This window comes from Rhipicephalus microplus, unplaced genomic scaffold (assembly GCF_043290135.1).
Source record: "Rhipicephalus microplus isolate Deutch F79 unplaced genomic scaffold, USDA_Rmic scaffold_18, whole genome shotgun sequence".
Taxonomy (NCBI): Eukaryota; Metazoa; Arthropoda; class Arachnida; order Ixodida; family Ixodidae; genus Rhipicephalus; species Rhipicephalus microplus.
This window is the reverse complement of record NW_027464591.1, coordinates 2,156,852-2,172,163: the sequence shown is the minus strand read 5'-3', so window position 1 is coordinate 2,172,163 and position 15,312 is coordinate 2,156,852. Positions and strand designations below refer to the sequence as shown.

At 45.1% G+C, this 15,312-nt stretch overlaps 1 protein-coding gene across 1 annotated transcript in view; it reads left to right on the top strand.

Annotated features, from left to right (window-relative positions):
• Positions 1-15,312, top strand: part of LOC142785160 (phospholipid-transporting ATPase ABCA3-like) — a 68,478-nt gene that overhangs the window by 31,854 nt on the left and 21,312 nt on the right. The window contains exons 10-11 of the mRNA XM_075883615.1: positions 2,267-2,521; positions 9,736-9,894. Of these exons, the coding sequence (XP_075739730.1) occupies positions 2,267-2,521; positions 9,736-9,894 (414 nt within the window). The remainder of the gene's footprint in view (positions 1-2,266; positions 2,522-9,735; positions 9,895-15,312) is intronic.

The following is a 15,312-nucleotide window of genomic DNA, read 5'->3' as shown; positions in this document are numbered from 1 at the left end:
GACAGAAAATCCTACCCCAAAACGAGTTCGTGGGTGCACTCACGGAGAACTGCAACAGCAATATGATGACGAATGCCGTCTATGAAAACACGAACTGTACACTGGGCGAGTGGACGACAAATGGCGTTCGTCGCAGCACGGAGAAACGGGCCCGAGTAAGGTGTTGTTACTTTGCGGAGACGGGAGCAAAGGTCAGAGCGAATAATGGAAATAGCAGCGCCGGTATCCACTAGAGCTTCGACGCGTATACCTTCGACTAACACTGTCGATGGTCTGTCTGGAGAAATTGCTGGCTGTCCGGTGGATGCAGTTTCCCCTCCTAAAACTGCATTGGGGAGTTTTCCGAGTGGGCATTCAGAACATTGGAGGCGGGTCGCAGAGGGGACACGGAACGGCGATTGGGAGATGGTGAGCGGCGGCGAGACTCACGGGAGTTCACAGGCAGAACACTACTGTAAGGTGGAGAGGGCGAACGCTGAAAAGAAGACCGGTAAGGCGTGCGCTGGTAGTTCGTGAGTGAACTGAAGCGTCCGCGTTCCTCTGGAGCGTAGCCACGTTGCTCGTCCTGTTGACGCTATAGGCAAAAGCGAGGTAGATATATGACCCCTGAGCCGCAATAATAACATATTGAGCGTTGAGGACGCGGCATAGCGTAATACAGCTGTGGGCGCATCGGTGGTGACACTGACGCCACAGGTACATGGTCACCCGGTGTAGCCGCAGGGATAGCGGTGGATGCTGAGAGCGCCGCGACTTATGCGTACATTGTTACCTGATGAGGTCTGGATTCGGCGGAACAAGGTGAACGTGACGCAGATGCAATCTCTTGCCTAATGATGTCCCGCAAGTTGGTTGGAGCTGAGGCTAAAGTAGATGGTGGGGCGCAGGAAGAGCAGCGCCCATGAAGCTCTTCACGAATGATGTCACGGACGAGGGCACGGATGTCGAGGGCCGCAGGAAGACGAATGTCCGAGGCATCATGGCAAAGACGAAGAGACTGAAGTTCTTCTAGTCTCTGGCAAATGGTGACGACATCTTGAGTCGTGGTAGGGTTTTCCGATGCAAGGGCGTTGAATGCGATAGTATTTATGCCTCTGATAATATGGCGTATGTGTTCGCTTTGAGGCATAGCAGAATTTACACGCTTGCACAAGGCAAGAACATACTCAATGTACGAGGTGTATGATTCACCCGCCTGCTGAATGCTTTCAGCAAGCTTTTTTTGTTGCTGCTTCGGCGCGAACACTGGGGGAACCGAAAATCTGAAGGAGCTGCCGTGCGAATGTGTCCCAGTCGGGAAGATCTTGGAGGTGGTTTTAAAACCAGGTTTCGGCAACATCAGTTAGGTAGAAAGGAACCGTACGCAACTTATGTAGAGTATCCCACCTGTTCAACTCGCTGACGAGGTCGTAGGTGTGTAGCAATTCTTCAACGTCACCCCCTTTGAGACCCGAGAATACTGGCGGATCACGCTGGTGGCTGTGGATGGCCACGGTCGACGGCGGAGGCTGCACTGGGCTGGTGGTGTTGGATGGAGCAGCATTGTCTTGCACTGCGATAGCAGGTGGTAGTAGACGACGACCCGAGCGGAGCTCCAGTGGTAACGTGCGAGAGGACTTGGGGATCGAGAAGCACCTCCACCACTTATGAGGAAGAGATTTATTCGAGGCGAGCTCGAGCTGGCACACACTGATGACAATATCTACCGATGAGGAAATTATACAAATGATGATGACGATATCTACAGATAAGGAAATTATAGAAATGATGATGACACGTCCAATTGGTAAAGAAGACTCCTGTGGGCATCGTATGCGCATGACAGGGTGAATACATACGGAATTAAGAATAAACGACATTAGTGGTGACAAAAGCTGTGAAAACAATGCAGCTATAGCAGTAATAGGTATAGGAAGGTTGTTTACGCTTTACATTATTCGTTACACTAAGATTAATCTCACAGTGAACATACGATTCTTGTAAGAAAAAATTATTTTGCAGAAACAAAGGTAATAGCAACCGAACGAAAACGTCATCGCACGAATCAGTCTCTGCTAACCATGGCAAACCAATGACAGAATAATTTAAGATTTTGCTCCTTGACATCCTTTTGCACACACTACATCTTTATTTTAGGCAGCTAAATGTTTTTCACTTGAACTCAAATGCGGCTGAAGGTTGTTTTTTTCTTGAGATAGTTTGGTGCTGTCATAAACGTGATCACATACCGTTTTTTCTTTCTTTGCGATTTCAATCATACTTTCAGCCGGCCGTCAAGCACCACGAGGACACGGATGTTGTGGATGAAGACAAACTTGTAGCGAATCTTGTCCAGAATCCGGTGACGCCTTCGCCAATTCCACAGGCGTTGACAAACCAGCCTTCCAAATCACAGACCCAGTTGCAGGCTAAGCAGCAACCAATGATGCCGTCCCAGGTTCCAGACAGCACGCAGCCGGCCATGGTGGTGTACCGCCTCCACAAGGCTTACGGTTACCTGGAAGGCCACATTGTGCTACAGGTGAACATCGTTCTATAATTGAAACTTGGTGCCACGAACTTCAGCCTGCACTGAGCGCTCAGCTTTTAACACAAGTAATGTATCGGATGAAACAACGTTCGGTTTCAACGCTCACACAAAAGCTATTGTAATTGCTAAGTACCGCCCCAAAAATTTGCGTGTGAAAGACTGTAGAACATACAAAAATAAGCATAATTTGTCACGTTTCGGTCAAGGAGCTTTCGTAATTGTCTTACGACTTGAACCAACTCAGAGCTCAACTTATGAGTCAACTAGTTCAGCTTCGGGGCTTATCTTGCTGCATCATCATTGAGACTTGCAACGTTGCAATTAGAACTGCAGGTTGAATAAAATTTTTATGAGTGTTTATTAAGCAAGAAGTTCGTGAACAATATTTTGCCATTGCACGTGATAACCACATAGAGTTGCACTCATGGCCCAAATAAAGTAATAATGAGGTTAGTTGCACTTAAATTATTTGTTAAACGACGAGTTGGGCCTTATTATTCTGCTTGCCAATGATGCCGAACTGCACTCTGATCAGCAGACGTGACGTGTTTAGAAAAAGTTGTTAACTATTTAACGAGTACTCTACTTAGTGTTAGGGTCTGTTCGACCTGTTAGGTCTGAATCGACCTGTTGCAACCAAAAATAAAGCATTGCATTACGGTAATCGAACCGAACGATTGCCTCCGGCCTCCATAAAAGCCCCGCTAACTGCGGTACGACTAGTGGAATTCGCGTATTACGTACTTCAGTGGATAGGGAAGTTATGCTACTTTTTTACATCATCTTGTCGCTGAGAGAATATTTTATGTGGATACACAATATCTTGAGTGCTTACTCGTCTCATCTTTAGCAACCTCGTGGTTTATGGGTGAGGTAAATTCGTAGAAAAGACTGTAAACCAAATTACACCCATATAGGTGTTTTATAGTGTCTATAACTCCTACCCCTAATTCGAGTGTTACCCCTTTCCATAATTCGAGTGTTACCCCTTTCCAGTAGGCCCTTGTAGAAGCACGTGAAAGCTTACCCTTTAGCTAGACCTTTCATGTGCAGATGTCCTATTGTAGTAGCTCCTGCCGCCGTGTGGTAATCCTGGCCCTAGCACAGTTTTTATGGTGCATATATGAAGCACTGCATATAATGCTCTCACATATAACATGTAATCCTAGCTGAATGCGAAGGCATCACTCAAAATGAGCTGTCCCACATAACAGAACGTTCACAAAGTCATGCCATACTGCAAAATGAAATCAAGCTTTATTTTATTAGACACAGAGCACATACAGGCTTCATAGACAAATTGTATCTTCATCAAAAGCGCTTTTCAGCTGTGCAGAGCTGAATGCCATTTGCTACAAAGGAAGACCGAAAATCAGACGTCAATGGTACGGCATGGAGCTCTAACGACCGATGCATGTATATCGAAGTACAACAGAAGAGCCTTTATTTGCACTTAAATATGAAGAACTAATTTGAACACGCTTCAATGCAGCACAAAAGCACAATACAGTGAAGCATACAAACAGCAGGAAGAGTAGTGCAATGCAGCATGCCTTATTTCTCCAATATACTCAAATAATATATCAATGCACTTGAACTGGTATAGCGCATTACGGGAAAGAAGAAACGGCCGAGCAGACCGACACAAGAGGACATAGCACTCTGTCCTCTTGTGTCGGTCTGCTCGGCCGTTTCTTCTTCCCCGTAATGCACTATACCAGTTCAAGTACGACGAACCAACTCGCCCAATCTTCAACACTCGTGATATCAATGCACACTACAATTACCACATTGATACGCCACAGTTTGCATGTGTTGTGGCATGCCTTATGCATATTATGCGAGGCTAGTGGTATTCTAATGAATGTAATGACAAAACAGTCTTAAAATGGCATTTTCATTTCACAATAACCCTTGTTTGTTCAGACATTCAGAATACTGGCGAAACAATAATACAGGAGTGAAAACAATAGGCAAAATTACAATAGCTTAACAGTGTCACTAGATACTAACCACGCAGAACAATTGATTTAAAGATGTAAAATATCAAGCACATCACATAATATGTCCCCCTGAAACAATGCAACATCAAAGAACATAAAATGGACACACAAAAGCAGGGTGAAAGAGTAATCACTTACAGCTAGCAGAGGTGGAGCAACCAAGCTATCATCAGGAGCAATATTTTGGAGCATTATATCTTGCTTTTCCAGGGAGAAAATTTAAATTTGGAGCAGGTTTCAGGAAAAACAAACACAGCATTTTTGAGCTTGAAATTCCAAATTTACAGCATTGATTGATATGTGCAGTTTAACGTCCCCAAACCACCATATGGTTATGAGAAACGTCGTAGTGGAGGGCTCCAGAAATTTTAAACACCTGGGGTTCTTTGTTGTGCACCCAAATCTGAGCACACGGGCCTACAGGTTTTCTTCCTTCATTGGAAGTGCAGACACCGCAGCCGTGATTCGATCCTACGACCTGGGGGTCAGCAGCCGAGTATCATAGCCCCTAGACCACCGCGGTGGGGCTCCAAATTTACAGCAGTACAACAAATTAGACTGAATCACGCAAAAAAGTATAAAAGTATATGTAGAAATTATTTGACATACGCTAATTCATTCAAAATACACGAGAGCGCAGCTATTTCAACAAAATCACTCTTGAACTGTCCCACAGTGCAAACAATGCTATCGTCCCTATATACGAACGCTCCTCGACACGAATCTCGTCCTTCACTTGTACTAGCTGAGCACAACGCCACCGCTTGTCTAAAAATCATGCTGCGTTTTTTGAGAATCACAGCAGATTATCCCTGATATTGAGTGACTTGCTCTGTCTAGAGACTGCGCTGGAATCAATTTTCTCAAGTCAAGGTGAAGCATTTAGTGAAGGGACATTCTAAAATACGGGTGTAAAACTCGCAGTAGCATTTGGCGAGCTCGTCAAACTGTTTGACAGGCGACCCAGAAATTCCAGATATTCGTAAAGGAGGAGCTCAAGGGGGTGGCGAAAAGAAAAAAGTGGCATACGATTTTCTTTATCGTCGCTTAAGGCTGCAAAAACTTCATAAATCACTCTGAAAGACGGCCAGCACTTATACTAGTACTCATTATTGAATGGCATCTGCATGGCAGAGTAATATAGGAAAAAAATTTTTTGTGTCCTGTGACAGCGAGCCACTTCCAAATCAAAAAGCACTTTTCCGCAGAGCGAAAGCGTACCCTAGCAAAAGCGACTTAAAAAGCGTTATGGACATCATAGAAAGGAGGGGGGAGAACTTTCTTTTAAACCGTTCTACTCTTTTCTTTTGCTGTGAGGTTAGAATATAGTCAATTAAAAGCTATAATTACGGTTGGCACATCTGTATTAGTTTGGATGATGATGACCCCGCCTTGGTGGTTTAGTCGCCAAAGTACTCAGCTGCATTTTTCATGCAGGCAGAAATGCTGTAAGCCTATTTCCTTAGATTTGGGTGCACAAGAACCCCAGGTGGCCGAAATTTCTGGAGCCCTCCCCTAAAGCGTCTCATAATCAAACGGTGGCTTTAGGACATTAAACTGCACACATCAATCAATTGGATGGTGATGCGCAAACCTAAGTTGAATAATGGATTTTATGTTTCTTGATTAAATTAACAATACTAAGAAATAATTGAGGGTGGGTGGGCATTTCATAATAGTTTTGTGCAGAATTATGAAATAGTATCCAATCGACAAAATTGGCACGGCTGCTGTTCTCTTGAACATGCAAATATGAATACAAACATATCATGTAATATTGTGCTACAGACATTAAACATGTGCTGTAAATAGACATGAATGCCTGAATTGAATAGTCAATTTTACGTCGAAACCACGACCGCAAAAAAAAAAAACACATGGACAGGAGGGGTGCTCACCAGCAGCTGTTTGTACCATATATTCATAATATACCATATATTCATACGTACAACCATAAAAAGGTGGCGAGTCAGCATGAAGTACTGATGGTGTTGGTGCCCCTAACAAACTAGCAAAATTGCGCCGGTGCATCGCTGAAGATCATGCTGAGCACCTGAAAGGCTGTAAAAAGAAGCATACGTGGCCATTCACGAAGTCTGCCATTGAAGTGGTTTACAAGATACCCCTATCGTGCAGAAAGAGACATGTTAGCCAGACGACGAGGCGCTGCGTCAATGATCGAGCGAGAAAACACGCCCTTACGGCAAAGAATAACGACGGTGCCCGTTCAAGAGCGTATGTCACTTCATGTGGATTCACACCCAGAGCAATTTCGAAGGGCTTTCAGAAAAGAAACGGGGTATCAATTGCGTTAGCAAAACTTCACTCATCGTGTATGAGCTGAAAGCACGGTATCTAGCGTTCATGTGTCCTATAGCGTCATTAGGTAAGGGACGGCCCGAGTAGGTTGCACATGCGTTGGCGAAAAGTGGGTTTATATCAGCCTGTTTCCTCAAGAAATAAACAATTGCAAATGAGTGCCCATCCTGTTTATGTGTTTTCTTTGTTTGTGTGGTCATCATTTTGGCGCAAAAATTGACTAATATTTAATGCAAACATGCACCAACTATCCCAACAGCAAGTTCTACTAGATATGAATGCCGCTGCTGCACATGTTAACAACAATAGCACGTGCAGCCGCCTTAGAACTGTGAAAAAAAAGCAGCGTTATACAGTGCCTGAGAGGAGGCACTTACAATATATTTCTTGGTAAATAAAGGGTTTAATAAGCATAGGACCTTTTTCTGTGTTCATGACAAGCTGTTAGGGTGATTTTATGCCAAAAGCGCAGCCTTTTTGGCGACCATCTCAAATTCATACGAAAAGTATTGTGCTGATTAACTGTATTGAAAGCAGTGAAACGGTAGCATATTTCGGAGAGAAAAAAATGTTTAGTCACGTGGTTGCCTTCGGAACTTTCCGGAATGTCGTTTGGGTGTTGTTTATGAAAAAAATTTATTTTAAAAGTACGTTCAATACCAAATTTTGTCTACATGTTGAGTAAAGATTCTTGTGTAAAGTGTTTGAAGCTCAGTAATAATATTGCAATAATACTGGCACATATGCTTCTAAGAATTTATCCAAAATGTGTTATGTTTGCAATTATTTATTGGAGTACTGCAGTTTCTATGAATATCTGAGTAGTGAGTACTTACTCCACGCAATGTATATTTTGAGAAAAAAAATAATTGAGACCTCTCAAGTTGGTAAACTTTATGAGAAAAAATCACAAATTCTACAAAATCGTAATTTTTGTCCATATTAGGATGCAATTTACGCCATGCGGTGGCTCATATAAAAATTACCTTTACACATAAATTGAAAGCAAAAAAAAAAACAGTTCTTCTCCTATACTATCATTACGTTTTTTGTTTTAAGGAAGAAAATATTTTTTTAGCATTCTTATTGGCGCCTATCTTCCCATTTGGTCATATGACAGCTGCCGCCTTGAAACTCCCTATTTTCATCAATGGGAAAGTTCAAAACCTATTTTCTTCCTTAAAACAAAAATATGTAATGATAACAATTGGCATATGAAAATACCTCGTCTTTCTCTTCCTGTTTAGGTTTGAAGGTCATATTTATTTGAAACACTCGACAGTAAAAATCACGTCTCAATATAGACGAAAATGACGATTCTGCGAAATTTGTAATTTTTCTTGTATTGTTTAGCAGCTTAAGAGGTCTCATAATATTATTTCCTCAAAACATACCTTTTGTGTAGTTAGTATTCATTACTCTTTTGGGACGTTAAACCCCACAAATCAGTATTTATTACTCAGACATTCATAGAAAGCGCAGTATTACAATAGAAAAAATGCAAATATCATACATCTTGGCTAAGTTCTTGAAGGCGTGGTAGACGAAGAAAGTGCTTAACAGCGCAAACGACAAGAAGGGAAAGAAGAGACGAGAACAGAGCCCTGAAAAAACAATCAAAGTTTACTGCAAACTAACTGCAATATATAGAAAACAGGATCTGCACATAACCACGCATTATAAGCAGAATTGCATACATTCACCATACGGCCTACCTTATCAACAACCGGTCATATAAGTGGACCCCAGATAACTAACTTCATAGCAGTTAAGAAAAATTGAGGGTACGCTAACACAGGAAGCACCAAGTTGTTGAAAATAGAAGGCTTCACTAATCTCGTGCTCGCGCCGATTTTTATATCCCCCGTGATCAAACACTTGTCAAGAATTGGCTGACAACAAGACCTATTACAATGATCTGCCAAGTGGCTGGGAAGAAAACCTTTAAGAAAGTTAGCGTGCTTCCTGAACCGATCATTCATGCATCGCTCTGTTTGGCCATTGTCCACAAGTAAATAATATCTTGTAGAAAATCGCTAAAACACATTCAACATGGCACATAGCGTGTTTCTTAGTGCCTGCTTCTTTCTTAGGTCCTTCACTGTTGACTCTGCGACATAGGTCAGCGAGCTTTTCGCATGCGCAGAACGCAACACTTACACTATTTTGTAGCGTTAGGTACAATGGCCTCACTGAGCCAAATTCGCGTGACACTGGTCTGCGCATGCGCAATGATGCTCCGCCGCTGCCGCGCGCAATTCGATGCGCTGCGCAGACGATAAGTGGTGTCACGCACCGGAACCGGCACCTTTTCCAGCGACCTTCTTTAGCCTATGGGAAAATTCGTGTACGTAGGGAATAACAGCCTTGCTATAATGAGGCTTATTGAGTTAACTGTTGCTTTGTGTCTTATCAGGCAATCTTAGTAACGTTAGGAGAGCCTCGGCAATAGAAGTTAGCAGGGGATTAGAAAAGCCTGCTTGTTGAAGGCGGTGAACTAAGAGCGAGAAACTGCACTCTATCTGGTGGTGACAAGAGCCAGTTAGAATTGCTTTTAGACCGGAAAAAGCAATGCTTCAATTGACTAGCTTAGAATGGGTGGACGTAAAAAGAACAAGGATTTTCCTTGAGCAAGGTTCCTTGAACAAGGAACAAGTCAACTGTAATAAAAAAAAAATTCGTTGCATTCACAGCCTCATACTTGTGTCAGGCAACGGGCACGTGAGGTGAGAAATTTTTTTCATTAGGACACTCTTACTCGCTGCAATTGCAAGGTCAGGGTGGTGCGCATTGAATAAGGGAACAAATAGTATGAATATGCATTGAATGTTCACAAGGACTGCTGCATGAAACCAATTTCGAACGTCATCTGCACTGATGCAGGGCCTGAGCTTCAGCGTGCGCTCGGGCGAGTGCTTCGGCCTTCTCGGAGTCAATGGTGCTGGAAAGACCACCACCTTCAAGATACTGACGGGCGAAATCCTGCCGCAGGAGGGTGATGCATACACTGGTGGCGTGTCCGTCGTGCGTAATGTGTACGAGGTAGGTTAATGACGCTGGGCAGCTGGCTGCACATAGCTGCACAATGTAGCGTTCAGTCGCGTCAAAGGTGAACTCCGGCAATTTTCGATCAAGTCGTAGTCGCAGTGATTCTGCGTTCCTGAGACGCTCCTGTCACAGGCCTGATAGTAGAAATACTCGGTAAGTTTAACAATAGGTTCAAGTAGGCATGGAAATGCCCCACGAAAAGGAAACTTAACCAAGCAGTAGTTTCTCTTTGTCCCGTAAAATATGGTAAAAAGTGGAACTATCGCAACATGCCGCAGCGCGGAGTATGAAATCTTTGAAAGCGGCGTAGAGCAAACGCTCAATGGAAAGGTGACCACGCCGCAACACACGTACCACTATACCGTATTGTTAATTAGCGCGTTTACAGGGGCGAAGCTCCTCATAGTGGCGCCCGTTCGTCCCTCGTAGTCGTAGTAGTAGTAGTAGTGTGTAACCAGTCTTACATTTTGACCTCCAAGGTGGTGCCGGTGGGAGATTTCTTTTGTGCGTTCTTGAACAATAAAAAATTCGCAGTGTGCGCGTTAACTAAAAGCCCAATTCTCCTCTCTCTCTCGTTTCCCCATAGCCGCCATTGGCATGTACATTGAACACTATCTGACAAGAAAGGATTGCTACGTTATACTCGCTGGGCGTAACCTCCTTGATTTTAGAAAGGTTTAGCGAGCGTTGGACCGTAGTGCCACGAATACAGTGGACTAGTATATACCATGAACACGAGGAGGTTAAAGGTGGAAAGTATACATGAAGCGCAAACCGTAAGAAAGTGTGTGTGTGCCTCCTCTCGTTCATTCCTTGGAATGTCTGCTGGATGGCGGTACGTCTATATGAGAAATATATGACGAGAAGATGCGAGATGGTGGTACTAGAAGTGTTGAATAGGTGGACGAACGGACACACAGACAGGTGCACGGACGGACGCACAGATGGCTGCACGGATGGATAGACGCATGGACGGACGCAGGAGCGGAATCATGAACGAACGCATGGACGGACGCACAGATGGACGTGTGGATGCACTAACAGACGCACGCACGGACGGGCGGATGGACGCACGGGCGGCCACACAAACGCACGCATGAACGGACGGAAGCAAGAAGAAATGGACGGACGGATGCTTCGCCCCACTCTCTATCATTCACTCCGTAGATATGCTGCCATTTTTAGAGAGACAAAAGAGAAAAGACACGACATTCACCACAAGTGTAGTGTCTTTCTTGTCAATTTTGTCCCATAAAAAGTGGGCTTCTAAACCATATGGTATAATGATCAGTTACCAACTAGCTCAGCTCTCAACCTTATTGAATTAGACGTACCAATTAGACGTCGGACAATGTCAACTGAGATTCGGACACAGTTGGTGACCAACTGGAATCGCCATTCCTCTTCGGTAAAGTATACCTTGTAGTGAATAAGAAAGACGTTGATTCCATCAGCTCAGCTATCATCAACACAAGAAAAAGGCCCGAGTGCGGTTCTCGTGCAACGCAAGTCTGGATTCACCAAGTATGTCGTCGCCTACGCTAGCAGAACTCTCACCAAGGCTGAATCAAACTACAGCGTCACCGAGAAGGAATGCTTAGCGATCGTTTGGGCGCTTGTCAAGTTACGCCCATACCTTTATGGCCGTGCTTTTGATGTAGTAACGAACCACCACGCATTATGCTGGTTATCTTCGCTTAAGCACCCATCGGGTCGTCTTGCCCGTTGGCCTCTTCGGCTTCAAAATTATGACATTCGCGTTGTATATCGTTCCAGCCACAAGCATACCGATGCTGATGCACTGTCACGATCTCCCCTATCCCCGGACATTGCATCTGTTTCCTCGGACAACACGTTGTCAGCTCTTCACGAGGACACCATCTCTTCTGCACAACGCAATGACCCATGGATCGCTTCACTTCTTTACGCGTTATCCTAGGCACCGACACTTCCAACCTTTCGAACCCTTCGCCGCCAGGCTCCGCACTTCAGTATCCGGGATGGCCTTTTGTACCGGCGCAACTATTCAGCAGATGGTAGGAAATGGCTACTAGTCATTCCCCGAACGCTGCGCTCTACCATCTGCGCGTCGTTTCATTCCGACTCGCAATGTGCTCACGCTGGTGTTCTCAAGACCTACGAGCACCTACGAAAAAGTTATTACTGGCGCGGAATGTTTACCTTCGTCCGCCAGTTCATTCGCGTCTGCCACAAATGTCAGCGGCGGAAAAGCCCGCCACATCCTGCAACAGGTTCATTGCAACCGCTTCCATGCCCAGACCGCCCATTCGACCGTGTAGGAATCGACCTCTATGGACCACTACCGTTAACAACGGCAGGCAACCGATGGGCTATCGTGGCAGTGGATCATCTAACACGGTACGCTGAAACTGCTGCTCTCCCCACAGCTGCAGCACAAGACGTCGCAACTTTCATACTCAATCGTTTTGTGCTTCGTCATGGTCCTCCTCGAGAACTCCTCAGTGACCAAGGGCGTGTTTTCTTCTCCGATGTAATACAAGCACTTTTTCAACAGTGCCGTATTGTTCACCGGAAGAGTACAGCCTACCACCCACAGACGAACGGCTTGACTGAGCGGTTCAATCGTACTCTGGGGGACATGCTCGCTACGCATATAGCTTCTGATGAAACAAACTGGGACCTCGTTCTCCCATTTGTGACATACGCGTATAACATCGCTACGCAAGTCACTAGCAGGTTTTCCCCATTTTTCTCCTGTACGGTCGCCAACCATCGCACACCATCGACACTTTACTGCCATACTCGCCAGATCCCTCCGAATTCAAGCCTGTCTCGGAAGCCGCTCGTTACGCAGAAGAGTGCCGCAAGCTAGCCAAGCGGTTTACTACATCCAACCAACAGTGCCAGAAGGAGACCCGTGACGACGGCCATCGTTCTGCACCAACGTTCGTTCCTGGAGCACTTGTATGGCTTCATGTACGGCCCTGCGCTCCTGGTGTATCACCCAAGCTACTCTCTAATTATCATGGTCCCTAACGCGTGGTAGAGCGTACTTCACCCGTGAACTACGCCATTGAACCCCTCACGCCACCGAGCGACCGTCGTTGGCGTGGACGTGATATCGTTCACGTAAACCGTCTGAAGCCCTATATACTTTGACCCGCTTGTCCCCACGTGTTAGATTGCCAGGATGGCTTCAACTTTTTCGACGGGGGTAATTGTAGTGAATAAGAAAGACGTTGATACCATCAGCTCAGCTATCATCAACACAAGAAAAAGGCACGAGATCGGCGATCAAGCACCGTCACCTGGGTTCGCCTGCGTTCGTTTAGAGCTACCACCCGCTTGCTCAGTCCTTCAATAAACCACCTTTACAACCTGCTCAGTTTTGGGCTCTCCTGGTTGTGTATTCCGTCGCTAGATGACATTGCTGCCCAGGCAATCCTAAAGGCCCAATTGTGTAGCCGCAGCACTCGGACAAAAGCCAGATCTAAAACTTTGAGGATGGGAAAAAGCTGTTTGTGATCGCTATCGGAACAATGCATAAACTTGCAGATAATGGCATTTAACTCTGCATTGGTAGGGTCAATGAAACATAAAGCATGCCAGTACAAGCCGCGGTAATCGTTTGGTGCGAGTGTTTTGCGACTGCTGACTGCCAAAGGTATTCATGCGTCGCCCACAGTGCGACACTTGGCGCTCATCGCAAGCACACTGAGATTGCGCGGAAATTCACATGGACAACCAACTAAGCGCTGACCAAACACGTGTGCTTGTTGCCTTGCAGAATGCGGACGCTTTAGTGGTACGTCGGTTCCATCACTTCCGTCGCTTGCTTCTGAATGACTTGACACACACAATGTTGCCAAGCAATGTGAGAAGCAAGGTGGCAGAATCAGGGCAATGAATATAATTAATTTGCAAAGAATCTGCGCATCTATCCAGTCTGTAAACCCTCCACGGTGCTCGAGTGCTGACTATAGTAGGTTGGGGGATCAAATCCCGTGATAACTTTTACGAATGGGCAGCCGAGCTTTCATTAAAATTTACCATTCTACCTGAAGGCCTAAATTCTGCCGGAGTGGGATTCTTGCGATGAATAAATGAGCATAACTTGGATGTTTTGTCTATTCCGTGATAAAAATATAAAGCAGCTATTTAACCCAGGCGACAGAAAAGAAGATACACAAACGGCGCTGAACATGCAACGTGAACTTAGAGTTGCAATTTCTGCGCCGCGTGTGTTTTTTCTTTCCTGTCTCCTGTGTTGAGATACGGTTTGAAATTTTTATTATGAAACCTCATTGACTCGCCCAATCTGCTTGCCTTCAGTTCGTTTCTTCGTTTGGCACAACCTTTATAAAAATGAAACTATAGGAGATAAAGATGCCAAGGAGGGTCATAGCGCGGGTCGCGTTTCAGGAGATATGATGCGGAATGCGAAGCCTTATTGATAGGTCGGCTGCTCATTCAATAAAATGTTCATTTTCTAAGTGACGCACGCTGGCAAACTAGGGCCCCAACCTCACCGTTATGGCTGCAAGCGGCAACACTCCCAGGGTGTGCATGTAAATTTATACCCCTCTTCCCCCGAACACACTAAGTGCCACTCTGTAACACAATGAATAAGAGCATTGGGTGCGTAATCCATAGGTTCCAGCTCGGTCCACAAGTGTTAAAGGTTGAGCAGGTCGGTTGTTTGTACTTGAACAGGTGTAGCGCTTTACGGAATACAAAAAAAGGGGCTGAGCTGCCCGACACAATAGGACAGAGCACTAACGGCCAAGTGACAACTTTCCACCCAGCCGGTGGCAAGTTGTCTCTTCGTCCACATGTTTTCCCGCATCTTTGTCACAACCTATAAAGTTCACCTCAAACAGTACCGTTAACGCAATTGTAAAATCATTGGTTTCATTATTCTGTGGTTTTCATCAGAATTTCGTCAAAAAGCATAGCTGATCCATCGTTCTAGGAATCGGTATAACACAAAAGTGAGACATGTCATCACAGAGGTAGTTGAGCGTTTAATGTGCATTATTTCGCTAAGGGGTGAATGAATGAATGCTACAGCAACGAATCGCGAAGTCCCGCGTAGAATGGCAAGGAGCTTGAAATTCGCAGCGCCCTCCTCCACAAAAAGCACTCATGAAATGAGCATGCACAGGGCAAATGTGGACAACCAGTTTTTGGAGATCTACCATTGAAGTGCGTTGTTCAAACAGAAAGAATTACGTACGAAACGAATACACAATTTTACACAGAACAAGCGCGAATAACTGCCTCAATTCGTGATTTTTCCTGCGGGAGCAGCGTGCTCTTTTCGTAAACGCGGCCGCGGCAGCAAAAGAAATGACCTTTGTGTCCTCCCGAATCACGAGTCTCATAATCGCGTGTGCTGGACAGACCACGCTCTGTGCAGGGGGTGCTCAA